An 18,365-nucleotide genomic window follows, 5' to 3' on the forward strand; every position below is an offset into this window, starting at 1 on the left:
AGGGGAGGAATATATAACAGCCGTAGCATTTCCTATTTGTATGTAGGGAGACTCGATCACGTCGCTGAGCAGACTCAGCATAGTCCAAGGTCTATCTATATTCCAAGCGGATTTTCGTTAGTGTACGTTTGGAAGGTTGCACAATTTGAATTGAAGTTGACAAACGCCCTCTTTACAGTGACGTCTCACGTACCTCTTGCGTTCGACAGGGGAGCAATTTCGCAAGGAGGGAGCTTTGAAAACCGGTTCCTAAAAATGGCTGTTTTGCTTGAAACGACGATGGGTGATATTGTTGTCGATCTTTACCCTGAGGAAAGACCCCGTTGTAAGTCTAACGTGCCACACGCTGTCTTTACCCTGGTTTGGAATAGCCTTAGATTCAGACATGTCCTTGTCTATGTTTCACTACGCGTTAGTCAGTTGCCTTGCATTTCTATAGTAGATGTATGGGTTAAGCGAAATCGTGTTTGGGTTGTTGGTCACGAACTAGGCAGCGAATTTATGGTTTATTAAGGGCTTTTTACACAAATTTGTTCACAGACTGTTTGGCAATCAACTTAATTTTAGCTCATTAATACGAGTATACAGTAGATAGATTGTTTTTTGGGGTTAAAATGATGGCTAAATTCAGTGATAGCATACATGGAATTGTATGACCCAATATCATTCATAGCTAATTGCACAGCATTTCTCTTCTAAAGAGTACATATTTCAATAGTAGATCCAGTTAATAGTTATATAAAAGTCATGTATTCATGACCCTATCGTTCCGTTAATGTGATAACCAAATGGTAGGCCCAAATAAACTTCTGACTAGGCCTATAGGCTTAACTACTATTACTAACATAAAACTTGGCAAATGATTTAAATAAACCATTACATGTGTTACTTTGTGCTTGCTGCATTTCTTGACATGTGTCTCATTTGAGTATGTAGGATGTAGTTAGAAAACATCACTGTAGTTTTAAGATATTCACTATGCCTATAGTTAAGATTTTAATGGGAAAATTCTCAAAAACAAGCTTGTTTATATTGTGACAAATTCTTGGTATAGTATGTATTAGCTTAACACATCACAGGCATGGGAAAATCCTGCAAAATGTTGTACTCAAATGTATGAACTATTCTGTAAGAAGTGCAGACAAGCTCAAGTGTTGTCCTATTGTTTGGTTTTGTTCAAGGATATTAAACAACTTAATCACAGAGCTTACCAGCATTTTTAGAGGTCTTTTACTAACCCATCCATTCATCTCCAGTCATTCAATAAACCATTCCATCTCATTTGACTAACAATTCATAACATTCCATCTCCATTCACCCACATCCCAAACATATAGCTGTTCCTTTATAGCTATTATCTCACCCCTAGGTGGTCAGGACAAAGTCAGTATGATTTAGTTGAATTTAGTTTGGAGATGTTCTGGCTACATAGTTGTGAGGAGATGTGTTCGTAACTCTACTTTATGTATGTCAAATTTTATTTGCACTAATTTGTTATAGGAGTAGAATCTACACTTGTAATATTTAGGTTTCAGTTATATTGACAAATCCCCTGTTGTAATTATTTTGTATTGCCTTTGTTTAACCTTCTTGGGCGGCACCTCATTACAGGTGGATAAGGGTTCAGCTTTTTTCAATTTTTTGGGTAAAAATTGTGAATTCTGCATGACAAACTTCGTTGTTTATGAGGTACAATTTATCAAGTCAGAAGTATATTTTTTCATCTGTATGAATAGTAAACAAAGTTTGGGTCCTTTATACATCAAGCATTATCTACCTTGGTTCATTGTTTTTAATTTTACATTTTTCATAGGTTGCCTCAATTTCTTGAAGTTGTGTAAGATGAAATACTACAACTTCAACATTTTCCACTCAGTGCAGGTAAGATTCAGCATTTTGCTGCTTTGTGCTTAAAGGTAGTCAGTATAGGCCCCAAATTATAGCATGCTATAATTGCTAGAAGTTTTCAAAAGGACTTTCCTGGAGTTTCTTTACTCTCCAAATTGTTCTCAGACATTTTTAAGGAACACACAACATGACTGAATGTCCCAGTGAGGAAAATTTCCTCGTAGGTTGTAATAAAAACAGTTTAAGAATTTTGACCAAAGGTGACCATATTTGAATATCTCGCATATTTTTGGGACCAATATAGCATACCTTTAATTATATGATTGATGAATATTATTGAAAAGATCTTCAGCAGGGAAACCACTTGATCAGTACAATTGTATTCAAGTCCTCTTTTATTATCAGAAAACTGCAATTCTTAAGTCTAATCAGACGTATGTTACTACATTACACTGTCTAATACCAAAAATGTGTAGATCACTGTCTTTTTGGTTACGATGCCGAAGGCTCATTAACCTTTGCAATCGTGCTGGCGTCTGTGTGTGCACGTGTCTGTGTGTGTGTGTATGTGACGGCCAGCTTGAAAACACGATATCTCAAGAAGCACAAGTTGAGTCAATGTCATGCTTGGTAGGTATATGCCCCATGATGTGTAGTATGTGAAATTGGTGGAGGTCAACAGATGTCAAAATCTGAAAAACGTTTTAAACATGATAACTCCAAAATTAAAGCTACAGTTAATCTGTTGATTCTCCAATGGTATAATTTTGTGAAGGGGCTCTATAAGTCTTTAACAGAACATACAGTTATCCAGGAAAGTTCAATAAAATTTGAAACATAGTCTGTAGTATTGCTTAAAAGCTGATGACCTTTAACCTCTTGCATCATTCTATATATCCTTGATGAACTTTCTTATATAAGATGTATGTCTTTCTTATTTCGTAGAGAAGTTTTATGGCACAAACTGGAGATCCATCAGGGACTGGTACTGGGGGACAGTCTGTCTTCGGGTGAGTATGTTTTCTTGTAATACATACAGCATAAATAGGTAGCAAGACAGCACTCATGTTCCTTCGAATTGTTTGAAATGATTTTTTGGGGTGAAATCCTCATTAAGGTGCATTTTGAGTTGGTTTTGTAACTTTTTATCCTGCTGACCAAGTCCTGTAATATTCTTACAAATCCCTCTCAACCAGTTGAATGTTCCTTACTATGAAGAGATCCTCAAAGGTCAAAAATTACATTGTGTGTTATGCCTTTCTGTTTAGTCCAAATTGACAAGGCACTATCAGATCCAAGAGAAGACATGTTTTGTTGGCTTTGGTGTATCAGGAAATTTGAAAAGCAAAAATAAGTTATTTCTGTGAAATTATGGTAATGGATACAGCCTAGTGACTTTTATTCTGGTCTAACAATACTTTCAGTTGGTTTATAAAGTGTAGGAACAGAGGGGGATTGAAGGAGGGGTGGGGGGGGAGTGGGGACAGACAAGGTGGTAAGGAGTTAACAGATTTTATTCAATTTCCATATCTGTGTGAAGGGGCATGGATTAACGATTTTGGCTTTTGAAGTAGCCAGCCATTACAACAGCAAAGAAAAGTTTACTGTTGCATAGTGGCCATATTATCTTTCTTTTGTTCTGCTAGTCATATGCAAGGAGAAAAAGCTAGATTCTTTGAGATGGAGTCTCATCCACGCATTAAACACAAAAAGAAAGGGTCCATCTCTATGGTAAACAACGGTTCAAACCAACATGGGTCTCAGGTGAGATATTACAATGCAGTCAATGGAAAGTGATGTCAATTAATATGTTTGAATAATTTAAAAATATTGGGTTCAATATCGTTTGGAAACCTGCAGAATAGATCTGGGAATCTTTCTAGTTTAGAGTGATGAAAAGTGTTATTGGACAGCAAGAAACAGTACATACTTCAAAAACCTGACTTTTATGCTTGTTTTTGTCTAATTATGAAGCCATCAAATCAAAGATGGTTGATTTCAATTGGGACATATTATACATAATAATTTGGATGAAACTTGTACAAATACTTCCTCATTTTTATATGAATGTCTTTGACTTGCTCATTAACCATGAAATTGGGTGTTTTTTTTCTTCTTTTTTTCTCGTTTCTGCATAGTTCTTCATCACCCTCAGGGAAGACATTGATTACCTGGATGGTATCCACACAGTATTCGGAGTAGTAACGGAAGGGTTTGACGTATTGGACAAGATCAGCGAAACCTTTTGCGATGCTAAACACAGACCACTGCAAGACATAAGGTATTAAACTAGATAGTAAAATGTGGCGTAAAGTCGGCAACTCTTAAGTGCAGAGTTGACTTATACATGCTGTCGGTTATAAATGATCTGTGTGATTTGTGTCATTTCGTACCTTAACTTCACTTTTATGTATGTGGCAGGTTACAATTTAACTTCTTACCATTCTTTTTATATTCCACAGGATCAACCATACCGTGATCCTTGATGATCCATTTGATGATCCAGAGGGTCTGGAGTTTCCGGATAAATCACCAGAGATTGATCCTTATAAATTGAAGGTATGAATTAAGTAGATGCTTCAATACCACCAGGATTAAAAGTTCTTGTCAAAATGTTGTTTTATGTAACTTGATGTAACTTTCTACACAATAAAATGAAAGATTAACATTATTTTCTTTAATGGTGGTTTAGTAATGGACTTCATTTTTTTTTTAAATAAAATATATGGTGATCACTCTTTCATGTTTGTTATATGTGGTTGGTGTTATGACACATCCCTTTACTGGCTGGTATTTTTGTGATCGTGGTGGTCGGATTACATATTGCCTTCTCTTCTCTCGTACTATTTATTTCAGAGTGATCGGATTGCTGCTGATGAAGACATCGGCAAAGAGAAAGAGAAGACGACGGAACAAGTTGAAGAAGAAACTCAGACGCAGGAAGCGAAGGCTAATGCACAAATCTTAGAAATGGTATGTTGATCCTCCTCTCTTGTACCCATTCCTCCTTTCGAGGGGAGGAGGTCGTCAGGTGGAGGACAGGGAGAGTTAGGTTTGTGACTTTTAAGAAGGGTATTGAAGTGAGCTCTATCACAGTACCTGATATAATTGGTTTGTTTTTCCTAATGACGGTTTCGAACCAACATCTTGCAAAAATTTATTGATGAGAAGGAAGAAGTTGAAAATGGTTGTCTTCTGGAAATTTTCATGTAAGGCTGTTAGGTACGCAAAATGAATAATAGTAGATGGGGAAAAGTGGAGAACAAACAAAAATATGAAAAGGAGTATTTGACAAAAATGTTGATGACATGGAATGAGTGGTGAACAGACAAAGGGTAAGGTGGAGGTAGGAGCAGAGGATTGGGAGAAAAAATAGGGTTTTTGTTTCATTTTCCAGCTTCTTCTAGTAGTCAGGAAGTCCATCTCTTTGTGGTTTGTTTGTTCCTCTCAGTCATAATAAACAAAGGGAACAAAAGAGGGGTGAAGTGGAGATGGCAGGGGGTGGAAATCATTTTGCCTTGTAAAGTCTTACAGTGTACTGTATCTCCATTGATTATAATAGATTGGTGATCTTCCCGACGCATACGTGAAACCTCCAGAGAATGTCCTCTTTGTTTGCAAACTAAATCCAGTAACTTCATCCGAAGACCTGCAAATAATCTTCTCAAGATTTGGCAAGATCAATAGGTGAGGTTTTTCTGTCGGTCGGGGGACAGGTTGGTTGTTAGGGGGGGGGGGTAGGGATATGGCACAATAGGTAGTTTGGGTGGTAGAATTGTAACAGTTGATTTAATCAAAGGTCGGTTTGTACAAATGAATTAATTCAGTCTCCATTTAGGAATAGGACTCTCCATCTCTGGGATCACTAATATATTTTGATCTATGGTTGTTGCTGATAGTATCCTACATTTGGTGCATTCTCAAAATAGCTGGTGTTTGATTTTAATTTTTCTGTTTCGACAGATTCACTCAGTGACAACGTCTCTGAAATTAGTGAGAAGTCAGAAAGTGCAATTCGTACATTTTAACATACAATGTTCACCATCATGGTCATATATGTGTTAGTCTCTCAATGTAAGTGGGAATGGGGTTGAGAGTGGATCTTGGGTGACATTGTTTAAAGGTTAAAAATGAAATGTTCCCTTCGATGGAAGAAAGGTGTATGCCACGCTAGTATCAGAACAGTGACGAATCACATATTACCAACGTTTGCCCACCCAGTACGATAGTCAGATGCACAGATTAATTTCGTTGATTGAAAAATGTAAAATTTTCCTGAAATTCAAGTTAACCAGAATATCCCAATCATATTTTTAAGGAGAATAGGGAAGGCCTGAATAAGACTTTTGACAATTCAGTGTTTTTGATTTCTGCCCTTTTTTTTCTGTTTCAGTTGTGAGGTCATCAAGGACCAGGCCACTGGGGATTCCCTTTGTTATTCATTTGTTGAATTTGAAAGAGTAAGTTGGCCCAGTTATGGCCCTCCAAGGTTACCACCCAATACATGTACACCTGTTATTTGACGTATATTCCAGTATATATCTCTAACACTGACAGAGCAGACAAATTATATTATTCAGTGAAAGACTATGTATTGTATGTCCCAATATCTTGTTCTCACATCTCGAGATGGTTGTCTGAAGGTTTTTGGTTTCGATGATAATCATAACCTTTGCTTTCATTATGGCGTATGTGTGTGTGTGTGAGTGCGTTTGTGACGCACAGCTTGTAAACACAATATCTCAAGGAAATATCAGACCAATTTCATATTTTGTGTTTAGAAGTACCACATTGAGTACAAGAAGCCTATTGTTTTTGGTGGAGGTCAAAGGTCATTTGGGGTCACCAGGGGTCAAATTGTGAAAACCTTGTAAACACGATATCTCAAGAAGGGAATCATGGGCAGACCTTATATTTGGTGTGTAGGAGTACCACATTGTGTAGAAGAAGCCTATTGTTTTTGGTGGAAGGCGAAGGTCATTTGGGGTCATCAGAGGTCAAATCGTGAAACTCTTGTACACATGTACACCCTCACTATACAGTACGTCACAATGCATTTTTGCATTCTGGTTTTACATTTCTCCTTATTTTGACAGGTGCATGCTCTCTGAATTAATGGAAAAATTTGATTTAATGATTTCTTTCTTAATCTTGGTTTAGATTTTCATAAAAATGTGATAAATTTGATGTCAGTTCTTTAAACTGTTTTCTTGTTATCCGTTATAGGAGGAAGACTGTGAGGAAGCATACTTCAAAATGGACAATGTCCTCATCGACGACAGACGTATCCACGTAGACTTCAGTCAGTCCGTTGCCAAGCTGCAATTCAAGGGTAAAGGTAAGTTATCTTGCGCAGTGTGACCCATGTCAACATCGTTATTCCTCTCCTAAACGTCAGGCCATGCTGCAGCAAAATTTCTTCGAAGGCTCTCGCACCACTGAGCGCAAAAGACGTAACTAATTGTTGCTGTATTTAACTCAGGGCAGATATTGGGATGATTGAGTTAACACTAAGCCTACAATACTCTGATGTTAGCTGTCCATAGCATTTACCCATTACTCCACTGTATTTTGACAAGAATTGATGGGAAGTTATAATTTCACGGTTAGGTGAATTTCCAGCTGATTGCAGCACTTTATGCCAAATAACAGTTTAAAGCATTTGTATGGATGGAACATCGAACAACTAGTGAATCGAATGAGAGATGCAAAGAATATGGTTGTGTAATGATATGTTTATTTATACATGTATGTAAAATATACATATGTAAATATAATACATCTCAGCTGCCAGATAAGCACACTCAGGCACAACATGTTTGCTGCCCCCATCCCGACACAAACCAAACATAGAATGTTGGCATGTCTTGCATCATCAGCCTATTGGATAGTCTGTCAGTATATAGATACAAATTTTCCAAATATATGTAAATGTAATGAAATACATCCACCTGCTGTTTACCGAATATTCGAGTCGAGTGAGCTAATTGTGATTTGCGAGAAATCACTTGATCTCGGCCAGTATTCTGCATGTTTGATCAAACACAAAGGGAAAAACCTGCAAATGGACAATACATCAGGATCTTGATAACTTATTATTGTTTAACAACATCTAATTTTCTGTTTCATTTATTTTTTTTCATGTTTGGTAGGTCCTGTGATGCCCCAAAGACCGTCGAAGGGTCAGTCTAGTCAACGTCCGAGGTAGGTCAAATCTGTGCAGTATTGATTATGAATCAGTACAAGAACAAGTACCCCAACGTTTGGGAATGCTTCCTAACTATGAGGATTTTGTACTTTTTGAAAACATTTTTGCTCCCTTTCCTCTTCACTTTTCATAGATATCATTGTTATTGAAAGAGTACCACCTTGATCAGGAAATGGATTGCTGTATAGTGGAATTATGTAGGAAATACAAACACTAAAAATTACAACAATGTTGTACAGTTCTTATCCATTTGGGAAGAAATTATGGCTATGTAGGGCTGAATTAACCATTTAGTGTATGTGCATTAGGGCTATGTAGGGCTGGACTTAACACTTGGAGTATGTGCATTAGGGCTATGTAGGGCTGGATTTACCACTAAGTGTATGTGCATTAGGGCAATGTAGGGCTGGATGTTCCACATAGTGTATGTGCATTAGGGCTATGTAGGGCTGGATGTTCCACATAGTGTATGTGCATTAGGGCTATGCAGGGCTGGATTTACTACTTAGTGTATTTGCATTAGGGCTATGTAGGGCTGGACTTAACACTTGGAGTATGTGCATTAGGGCTATGCATGGCTGGATTTACTACTTAGTGTATTTGCATTAGGGCTATGTAGGGCTGGATGTTCCACATAGTGTATGTGCATTAGGGCTATGTAGGGCTGGATGTTCCACATAGTGTATGTGCATTAGGGCTATGTAGGGCTGGATGTTCCACATAGTGTATGTGCATTAGGGCAATGTAGGGCTGGATTTACCACCTAGTGCATGTGCATAAGGCTTTGTAGGGCTGGATTTACACTAAGTGTATGTACAATGCAATGTAGAAAGCTCATTCGCTGCTTTTATGTATAATTTCCGATATCACTTTAATTACGAGAGCAATTTGAGCTAAAAAAATCTTTCTGTTAGGTCTCTTTTCCCTTTTCCTTGGGTATCCTCTAGATTGGATTTCTGGCCCATTTGGCCCAGTATTAGATCAGGACATGGTGGTATACAACATCTCTTTATTCACTCAACCCAAGCATTATCAGTTTACTAGTGAATCAGTTAAGCTTATGAGTAATATTGGGCCTAGGAATATGTACTCTGAAAGTGTTACAGACCTTAGATACATGTGCAGCATTAGAAAATTTGTTGTTGGACTTTTGACAGTGCTAGCTACAAGGTTAAACACTGAAGTTAAACATTTTGGGTAAGCAACATCTTTACATTAAGTTTATGGTTATGATATGTTTTCTTGATTAATGAGGTTGTCAGAAAGATTTTCAACCAGAAAATTGTTTGCTAACATTCTACCCTCCTGCCCCTCTCCTTCCCCATCTTCCCCTTCATGGAGGTCAAATACCATCACACTCTTCCCTCAGACTATCAAATATCCTTAAAATGTAATCAAAAGTTATTTTGTAATGATGCACAAATCCTTTGACCTGTTCCTGTTATTTTTCAGGGACGCTAGGAATCCCAGGTTTCCGGATAACAGGAATGTCGGCAGAGGTAATATGCAGAGGGAAGATCTGCCAAGCAGGAAACCAAAGGTAGGTTTTCAAAATCTGAACTTCATATTGCGGTCTATTGTTGCAAACATCTGTTGAGTTATTCCCAGTGGACACAAATGTCAGAATGAATCACCAATTTGTATAAAGTCACAGCCATGGGCTATGTCATTAATATCAACCATCACCAAGTGCTCGTTATCAGTAGTGCCATAGAGCTTTTTAGAACGGTGGACTTATATGAGCGATTCAAAAGAGTTAGGTAATAACAATCAAATCCAAGATTAGTATCCTTGTCCAATGTATTTCATGTGGAATCCATAAAATTGCCTCAGTATCACGGTTGAAGTTGTTAAAATGCTTGCAAGGGTACTCCTCCTGGAGGCTGTGGCCCTCCAAGTTTTGTCAGAAATGTAGGCCAAAATTCCTTTAAGTTTGAACTTACGTGGCCATCATTTGGTCGCAATGCAGGAATAAACAATTTAAAGAGACGGTTTGTTTTTAACTCTTTTATCAGGAAAGAAGAAGACGAGATGTCAGAAGCAGCAGTAACAGCTCCTCCTCCAGCCCGGACAGAGAAAAATCAAAGGAGAGGGATAAAGCTAGGAAGCGAGGGAAGAAAAGGTCAAAGGATTCATCATCCAGCCCTGAAAGGTCTCCACCACCATCCCACAGAGAAAGATCAAAGGAGAGGGAGAGATTTAGGGATAGAGGGGGGAGGAACATGTCTGAGGAACATGAGAGGACAGTCAAAAGGAGGGACGACCGGTCAAAGGAAACAAAGAGGAATGACAGAAATAAAAGAGAGGGTGGACAAGGAAAGGATGACAGAGACCAAGAGAGACGAAATGAGAGGATTAACGAGAGGTCTAGAAGGAGCAACTCCAGGGATAGGTCACATGATCAGTCACATGATCAGTCTTCTTCTAGGAGGAGAGTTAGGAACTCTGGTGAAAGATACCCTCGAAACGATAGTCACAAAAAGAAGGGTATGAGGACTTCATCTGAATCCAGCGACTCCTCTACCACAGAGAGGAGAAAATCACAGAAGAGGAGAGAGAGCGATTCATCTGATGAAGATGGAGAGAGTCGTAGGATGACAAAGAAGAAAACTAAGAGGAGGAGAGATGATGAGGAGAGGTCACCAAAAAGGAAACCAAAAAAGAAAAGGAGATCAAGAAGTCTCTCATCTTGAAGAAAATAATGACTAGGGGAAGGAATAGCTAAGGATGGGAAAAGATGAAGCTCTCTGGAGAGCTTTGGGTGTATATTATTACTCAGGTTGGAAGCCAATTCTAATAATACTAAATGATCCAAATTTGATGAGATAATGTTCCACGTTTATTGCAAAATGAAAATATATAACATGAAAAAAATAGGGAACTAAGGTAAAGACTTTAGAAATGTAGGTCATTACGTTACTGTGATATAAAATGGACTTGCTTTATGGATCATGCTTCATGATTAATGGTGAGCATTTGCAATAGACTAATTAATGTCTTTAAATATGGTAAGAAATTAAATACTTAAAAATATTCACAACTGAACAGGATAAGGAAGGTGTACTTTCTAACCTACCCCCTCCCCCAATTCCCCAACCCAATCAAATATGATTTATACAAATATTTTCAACCCATTTATTTCCAATGCTTATTGATATACTTGATCTCAATGATGTCATAGTGCTTTATCATGCATTTGTAGTGAATGGTTGGATAATGCCCCTGCTTAAATATTTTCTTCAGGAACATGGAAAAAGGTAATTTATCTCTTGGTCTGGGTTTCTCTCTAAACTTGCTCACAATCCAACCTCTTCCTTTTGTTTATGAAGTCTGGTTGGATAATGATGTTGTTTTAATAACTTCTTCAGGAATAAGGTTATTTATCTTCTTGGTCTGGTTTTCTCTCTAATCTTGCTCACAATCCAAGCTCATCCTTTTGTTTATGAAGTCTTTTTTTAATATATTCATAGAATTCATATTCATACTGCATATTTCTTCTTAGGATGCTAAGCGTTTCATTGGAAGGTGGTATCTTTAGATTTGTTGCTGTCCTCGATGCATTGGAAGCCATGTCTGAAAACAGAAAAATAAAAGACAAGAAATGTTAAAATGTATTTCATTCACTGGCCTCTAGGCAAGTTTTAAGAGAAAATTGATCCATACAATGCAGGTGTTTTTGTTGCCAAAATATCACTAACATAGCCATTGGAGAACTCTGACTTTTTCCTTACTTAAATTGGTAGTTTACATTTCTTATTGTATACCAAGGGTTTTAGCTTTTTCCATGAGGTTGTAAAGTTGCTCCAATGTGCAAAAGAGGTCGCGAAGACAGCGGAAAAAAGTGATCAGGTTGAAAATAGCTGAGTTTTTTTTACTAAAAGAGATCTAGTACTGCCATGTGTGTACAAAATATTTTTGATGAAAAATCCTCGGTAAAAAAAAATTGCAAGTTTTGCTGTACGTTTTGGCGGTGTTTTGTATGTTTTGCAGACGTCTAAGCGATAGTTTTGTACTTCAAGGTCATTTTCATATAATAGTGTACATATTTCATTTGTCAATGCATTATCTACTGGTGTATATACTTATAATGAAAAGACCTTAATAGTGTAGTATCTATTAAACAATGTGTCAATCAATACATATGTGTGATGTTGCAGCAGACCTGTGTAGTCTGCAGTATATTACCTGAAACAATAGTGCTGTGTCTATTTTAATTATAACTCAACAGTATGTTATATATATTATACTATAAGCAGAAGGTTTATTGCTGATACTATTTATTTATATGAATTTGAAAAATGCACAATATCTTTGGAATGACCATGAGGTATAATACATATTGGGTATATAACTTAAAAGCAGTAACGCAGGAAACCATTTTTAACTTGTAATATCAGGGTGAAACATAATAACCTTTGAACAACTCAAGTATCCTGGAGCAATATTTTAAGAGCAATTTATCACCAGGGAAGGTACACTATGTTTAGCCTTTCTATGTGGCAGGCTCTATACTGTAGGTTCCTGTGATGGGAGGGTAGTGGGATGTTCAATTGCTGAGAAATAGGACCTCAAAAATCAAGAAAATGTCACTCCGCCAGCAAATTGCAAAATTTCATTTTCATTTTGTTAATCTGACAATTTTGAAGCAATTGTATATTAAGCCCCTTCACGAAACTAAAGTGTGCTAACCAAAATAAAATTATACCATCGGAGAATTGTTGCTTTAGTTTTGAAGGTATCACGTTTACAAGGATTTCAAGACTTTAGCGCCCGTTTGCCTCTCCTGACCTTTGACCTCTTCAAAATACAAATAGGCTTCTTGAACTTTGTACAGTTTGGATCCACTTAGTGATTATTAACTTCATCCACAGTCATCCGTTTGGCATGGAATAAAAAAAACTACACAGGTCGTTTTTATGTTTTTAAACGTTTTTATGTTTTTAAACATTTTTATGAGTTTGACAACAGATCGACTCTTGCTGTCGGTCTTCTTTCTTTCTAGAGATAAAATCATGTTCAGCCGAGACAAAGTCTTACCTGGTGTGCGGTATAATTTTTCAGCACCGCTAAAATACCTCGGTAGCATTCTTTCTAACACTTTCAATGTCAGTTCAAATTCTTCCAGTATTCCAACCACCAGGAAATTTTTCTCCACGTTATAAATAGCTCTCAAAAGGGCCCGTCTGGAAGGCGACCTGAAAATAAAAACAGAGAAATCTGCAAAGATGAACGTAAAAATGCATCTCGAAGAACAGTTGACACAGACCTCAACTTCGACATTCTGTGCAGAAATGACCGAGATGAATGTCAATTTTATTTAACGTCATCTCTAATTTACTCACGAGCTGCTGTCTACTGCAGCGGTCCGCAAACTGTTAGGCCCACAACACAGAAGCTTCTATTTCGACTGAGTCACGACTCGATGTCTCAAAATCGGGACAAATGCATATGAAGGAATTGAGAACCAATATTGGGTCACTTCAATTGTCGCTGGGACACTGTATGTATCAATCTATCATTCATAACAGTTTTAAGGTTCTACCTTATGGGATGGGGTTCTACCTTATGGGACCCCACGAGTCATTCAAAGTCGGTCGCCCATTTCACAGGTTTCATCAAGATTAAAAGAGGAAGCAGTATATATAAATTACATGAATGTTACTAAGAAGCTTCCACTGGTTTCGAGGGGGTTTTTTTATATTTTTTTTTATATAATAACAACAGCGAGTACTTTCATATAGGAACACAAACATGACATATGTTTTGGGGGCTGCATGGTTGAAAATTTAATTTCTTGATAATTTTCATTTCTGCTACAACCCCAACATCTTTCCCCAATTGTGGCTCTAAGTATCCTTAATATGACATAATCTAAAATATGAAAAAGCCTTTGTAGCTGCCCACCGCCTGCCTAAAACATAAAGGTTATGCCACTGATTGCATGTTCTTCAGGAGAGACTCAATGTACTATATTTACATTCACTTACACTAACCAGAAAAGATGTCAAGTTGGGAATCTGAACTTTTACATAGAAACATAAATCAGACTCACATAACAGGAATTAAAGCCACTCAAAGTGGTTGGCAAGAAATACAAAGAGAGAGAAACAACTCATAGGTTATGAAAACATTCTTGGGAATTAATAATAATAATTGAGATGCCACCTATCATGTGAAGACACATTACATGACTGCAGCTGACACTTCCCCCTACACTTCACTGTTTACACTTGTATGATGTTTGTAGTATAAAAATGTGGGTTCAAATGTTTTGACACCACAAATAAGCCTCTAATTGGATGCACTTTCAACAGAAGGACTACCAAGCAGAAATCTGAAGCACTCCTTGTGGAAAAGCTACCTTTGCATAACATACACACACACACTTGCAATCTCCTCACCACCCCTTCCATCGATATTGGCGACAAGTCCGAGGGGGAGGGAGGGCAGGGGTGGGGGGAGGGGGAAGGAAATAAGGAGACAGCTACTCACGTGCAGTGTCTGTTGTTTCCACAGAAGAATGGAATGATGTAAAAGTTCTTTTTACCAGAGCAATCTCTGTGCTGGTTTACGGTGCACTCATCTATCGTCTGAAAGGAACAAATACCAGATTAGTTCAAATTGATCGTAACGGTAACACATTTCACTGTGTTCTACTTATATTCCAAGAATCAATGAGAAATATTAATCAACAGAAGTCATCTGAAATACAGTAGCAATATTGAAACATGTTTTTAATATGCATTCTGTACCCCCGCCCCCAAAGGGGAGGGGGCACCCCTACATGTGAATTGGCTACAACGAACCCCAAGGCCTCACACCGACCTTTCTAAAATCCTGGATCTGCCCCCTGGAGTAAATCTATTTCAAATGATGTTTTGGCCAAACAGAGAGATCAACTGTAGTGTTTATGTATAGCCATATACATACAACACAGTCTGGTCTATATCATCATCATGCAGGCAGAGTCAATTTACCTGAATATAATAACATAACAGAAGCAGAAGAATATGTGTTACCAGGAAGCATACCTTCCTTCCAAACATCCATTTCGATTTACTCTCTAACAATAAACAACTGTTATACATGCATGCACCCAGTCTGTCTGTAACAAATCAGCTTCATACATCAGTTAACAAAATATATCTCGTTATTAAAGGGCAACAGGAGATGAGGAGATTAAACTTTAACATTCAGTACTTCACTTGACCTGACCACTTATCGTCCTCGAGGACATCCCGCTGTTCTGCAACCAACATTAATGTCAGCTGACAACCGATCACGGAGAATCGATTCTAGCGGCTTTTATGATTATTAACCCATATACCATTGGCAAGGTAAGGAGAGACCAGTATTCACGATGGGGGTGGGTGAAGAGAACAAAGGTTAAGTGATAACATAAATTATTACTCTGCCATTAACATCTCTGTTTCTATGGTGATAAAACCCCTTTTCTTGTGATAAACCCGCTGATGAGAACAAAGGATCCATAAATCAGAGAGATGGACTGGATTGTTGAATGGATTATAAACAATCCTTGGCATTCCATACATATTTGAACATACTACAGGCAAGGTACGATTCATATACGACTTACCACCAGTCAACTCTTCCTCGCATTTAGGGGCAAATTGGGAGGGGGGGGGTGCTACATGTTCAACCATGTTTTATCTTGTATTACCAGGCTGTTGACCAAGTTTAAACCCTGGCAATCGACCAACATATTATTTTATCAGTTTACACAGATACAGTGGTATACCCAGCGGGGGAGGGGGACGGGTGGTCTGGCAGGCGATGGGAAGCCCCAATCAAATGTCTTGCACTTGTCCCCCACAAACCCAAATGACACTGGTGGGCCAAAAAAAGTTATTGGACGAAAATTACAAAATGCATTTATAGGCTGAGTTACACCAGTTCACCATTGACGTTAATCTGTAATACGGGAATTCTCAAATCAAATTAAAATCAAGTTAAATATAACCCTACCATTGTGTTGTCTGTCATTACTTCACGGTCCCCCGTTCCCCTCCATTTGCCACACACGCTACCCAATGAGATAACCTGCTACCATGCTTGTTACATCATGTTTATGTTTATAACTTTATACCGTCGCCATATCGACAGTCCTTAGTTAATCCGATACTGTTATTTGGATGCTGAATCATTATGTGAACTCACACAAGGCAGATTAGTCTTTAGCATAGGTTTATCCTGATTTGCAGCCAATTATTATAATAAAACTGATGGAATGTGGTGTTGGACAGACAGTTTCCGAAAGTCAAGTCAAAGCAATTTCAACCAAGGTTTACCTGGGTTAAAGGTCAGCTTTGCCCCCAGTATGCTAGATAGTCAATTAATGGTCACTACTGTTTCAAGAAGCACAATATTGACACCCTCACAGAGACATTAAAATGTGGCTTATCCCTCACAGAGACATTAATGGTTACACGTAGTAGGAGGCACGAACACATCACACCCATATTGATTGATGGTTACCTGTCTCCTGGTTACCTGTCTCAGCAAGGATCGATTTCAAGTCTCTAGTCATAACAAACAATATTATAAATGGCACTGCCCCTCACTATCTTGGCTCTCTGATCAGTCGCCAGGCTCTTCCAGAGCCCCTGCAGATTGCCAAGCGCACACGACAGAGGAGCAGACATTCTATGGAGATCCGACTGGAGCTGGGCAGATTCGCCCAAAAAAACTTTGGTGCACGATCCTTTGCCTATTTTGCACCTTATCTATGGAATGCACTCCCCAATGACATCAGGGCAGCTCCATCATTAAATGTTTTTGAAGGCATTCCTTAAAACTTACCTTTTCCGAAAGTATTATTCATTTTAAACGTCCAGACTTGCCGTTTTACCTACTTTTTCATTGTTGTATATTAAATTTGATTTTCTATTTATATTTTGATAGTCTTTATATTGTTATTAATTTTCGGCTGTAATAGTTTGGTATTTTAGTTTCATTGTATGCGGTCATATTTTATTGCTTTCGTCTTTAATTTCTGAATTTTATTGATTTAATAATTATTGTTAGGGTTTTTGTTCATTTTGTCATTTTTATGATACAATATTTTTAGGCTGTAATATTTTTAAGCTGTAATAATTTTAAGTTGTAATATTTGATGCGATTTTGTGAAGTGCTTTGAGATCATTCTTTGATGTAGAGCGCTATATAAGACTAAATTATTATTATTATTATTAAAATGTGGATAATCCCTCACAGAGACATTAAAATGTGGCTACTTGAATGTCTGGAAATAGTATGAAGAATCAGAGCCTTTAGGAAAGTACTTTAACTTTGTGGTTCATCGTGGCTTCAATTGGGCAGTTTCAACAATTGTTTATTGTGTGTTTCTGTGTTTGCTTCTTTTAAAATCTCAATTCTCTTTAATATGAATTGGTGCAATTGTCAAGAACAGGGATGCCATCAGGGTTTGCCCCTAGGGCCTAAAAGTTGTGGTGACTTGGTTATCCCAAAGACAATCTAAGCTAATGTTGCGACTTTATGAAAATCCAGAGAAAAAATTGCGGTATAGGCTCCAATTTGCGTATGCTACAGTGTGTTAGGATAATAGTTAGAAATTCGCGGGAAAAGCTCATGCCTGTTTCAACTGGGACCGAAAGATCGTGTGGAGCCAGAACCAAATTTCAAAATCGAGAAAAAGCCAGAATTCCGGCTATTGCTGGAATTCTGGCATCCCTGCAAGATGTTTACAGTCATAAGTCAGCTCTTACCTCGTTAAATTCTTCTTCGCTTCTCGACCACTTTGCTCTCTTCTCATTGACATCTTGTCCTCCATCTCCGAATCGAGAAAAATAGTACTGGGACACCAACCTAGGGATCGGTTCTCTGATGATATTGATGTACAAAACCTCTGAGGCATTGTATCTACAAACAAAATGAGAACGAATAATCAGGGTTATTTATGCACGAGTCATGAATGTGAATATTAAACAAGACCTCTTTCTATCCAAACATAAACGAGAGATCTTGCATGAGACAACCTACCATTTATAAGAAATATTATCCTGAAAAATTTGAAAACATGTAAATTTATAGATCACTGCAATCAAATTTGAGTTTTTATGCAAAATTTGAGTCCCGAAAAGAAATGAAACATTTGAAACATATTCCCTCATGGCCAAGAATAACTTCAGAAAGTTCAGTTAATCTTTGACCTCTCAGATGTCTTGAGGATGTGCTACAAACCTATCCATTCAGATTTCTGTACACATGTACGCTCATGCTACACATCTATGTACCCTGTAACACGGATACCTTGATATCCATACAGCTG

The 18,365-nt window shown here is 37.7% G+C and overlaps 2 protein-coding genes across 3 annotated transcripts in view; one reads left to right on the top strand and one right to left on the bottom strand.

Moving 5' to 3' along the window:
- Positions 1-167: 167 nt before the first annotated feature.
- Positions 168-10,749, top strand: LOC139963133 (peptidyl-prolyl cis-trans isomerase sig-7-like). Of its 2 annotated transcripts, none has more exons than XM_071963678.1 (13): positions 168-325; positions 1,814-1,881; positions 2,794-2,858; positions 3,495-3,612; positions 3,987-4,129; positions 4,311-4,407; positions 4,705-4,821; positions 5,411-5,535; positions 6,242-6,308; positions 7,075-7,186; positions 8,001-8,052; positions 9,509-9,596; positions 10,072-10,749. In XM_071963678.1, the coding sequence occupies exons 1-13, from the start codon at positions 256-258 to the stop codon at positions 10,747-10,749; spliced, it is 1,800 nt and encodes a 599-aa protein (XP_071819779.1). In that variant the 5' UTR covers positions 168-255. The 2 variants fall into 2 exon arrangements, with proteins under 2 accessions (XP_071819779.1, XP_071819780.1); XM_071963679.1 differs by lacking the exon at positions 168-325 and adding an exon at positions 1,392-1,465.
- A 123-nt stretch (positions 10,750-10,872) lies between these two features.
- LOC139963134 (uronyl 2-sulfotransferase-like) overlaps positions 10,873-18,365 on the bottom strand; it is a 41,288-nt gene continuing 33,795 nt past the window's right edge. Inside the window, exons 5-8 of the mRNA XM_071963680.1 lie at positions 17,803-17,956; positions 14,549-14,646; positions 13,094-13,251; positions 10,873-11,629 (exon numbers count right to left, since the gene is read on the bottom strand). Of these exons, the coding sequence (XP_071819781.1) occupies positions 11,472-11,629; positions 13,094-13,251; positions 14,549-14,646; positions 17,803-17,956 (568 nt within the window). The 3' untranslated portion in view covers positions 10,873-11,471. The remainder of the gene's footprint in view (positions 11,630-13,093; positions 13,252-14,548; positions 14,647-17,802; positions 17,957-18,365) is intronic.

Source organism: Apostichopus japonicus, chromosome 21 (assembly GCF_037975245.1).
Source record: "Apostichopus japonicus isolate 1M-3 chromosome 21, ASM3797524v1, whole genome shotgun sequence".
NCBI classification, from domain to species: Eukaryota; Metazoa; Echinodermata; class Holothuroidea; order Aspidochirotida; family Stichopodidae; genus Apostichopus; species Apostichopus japonicus.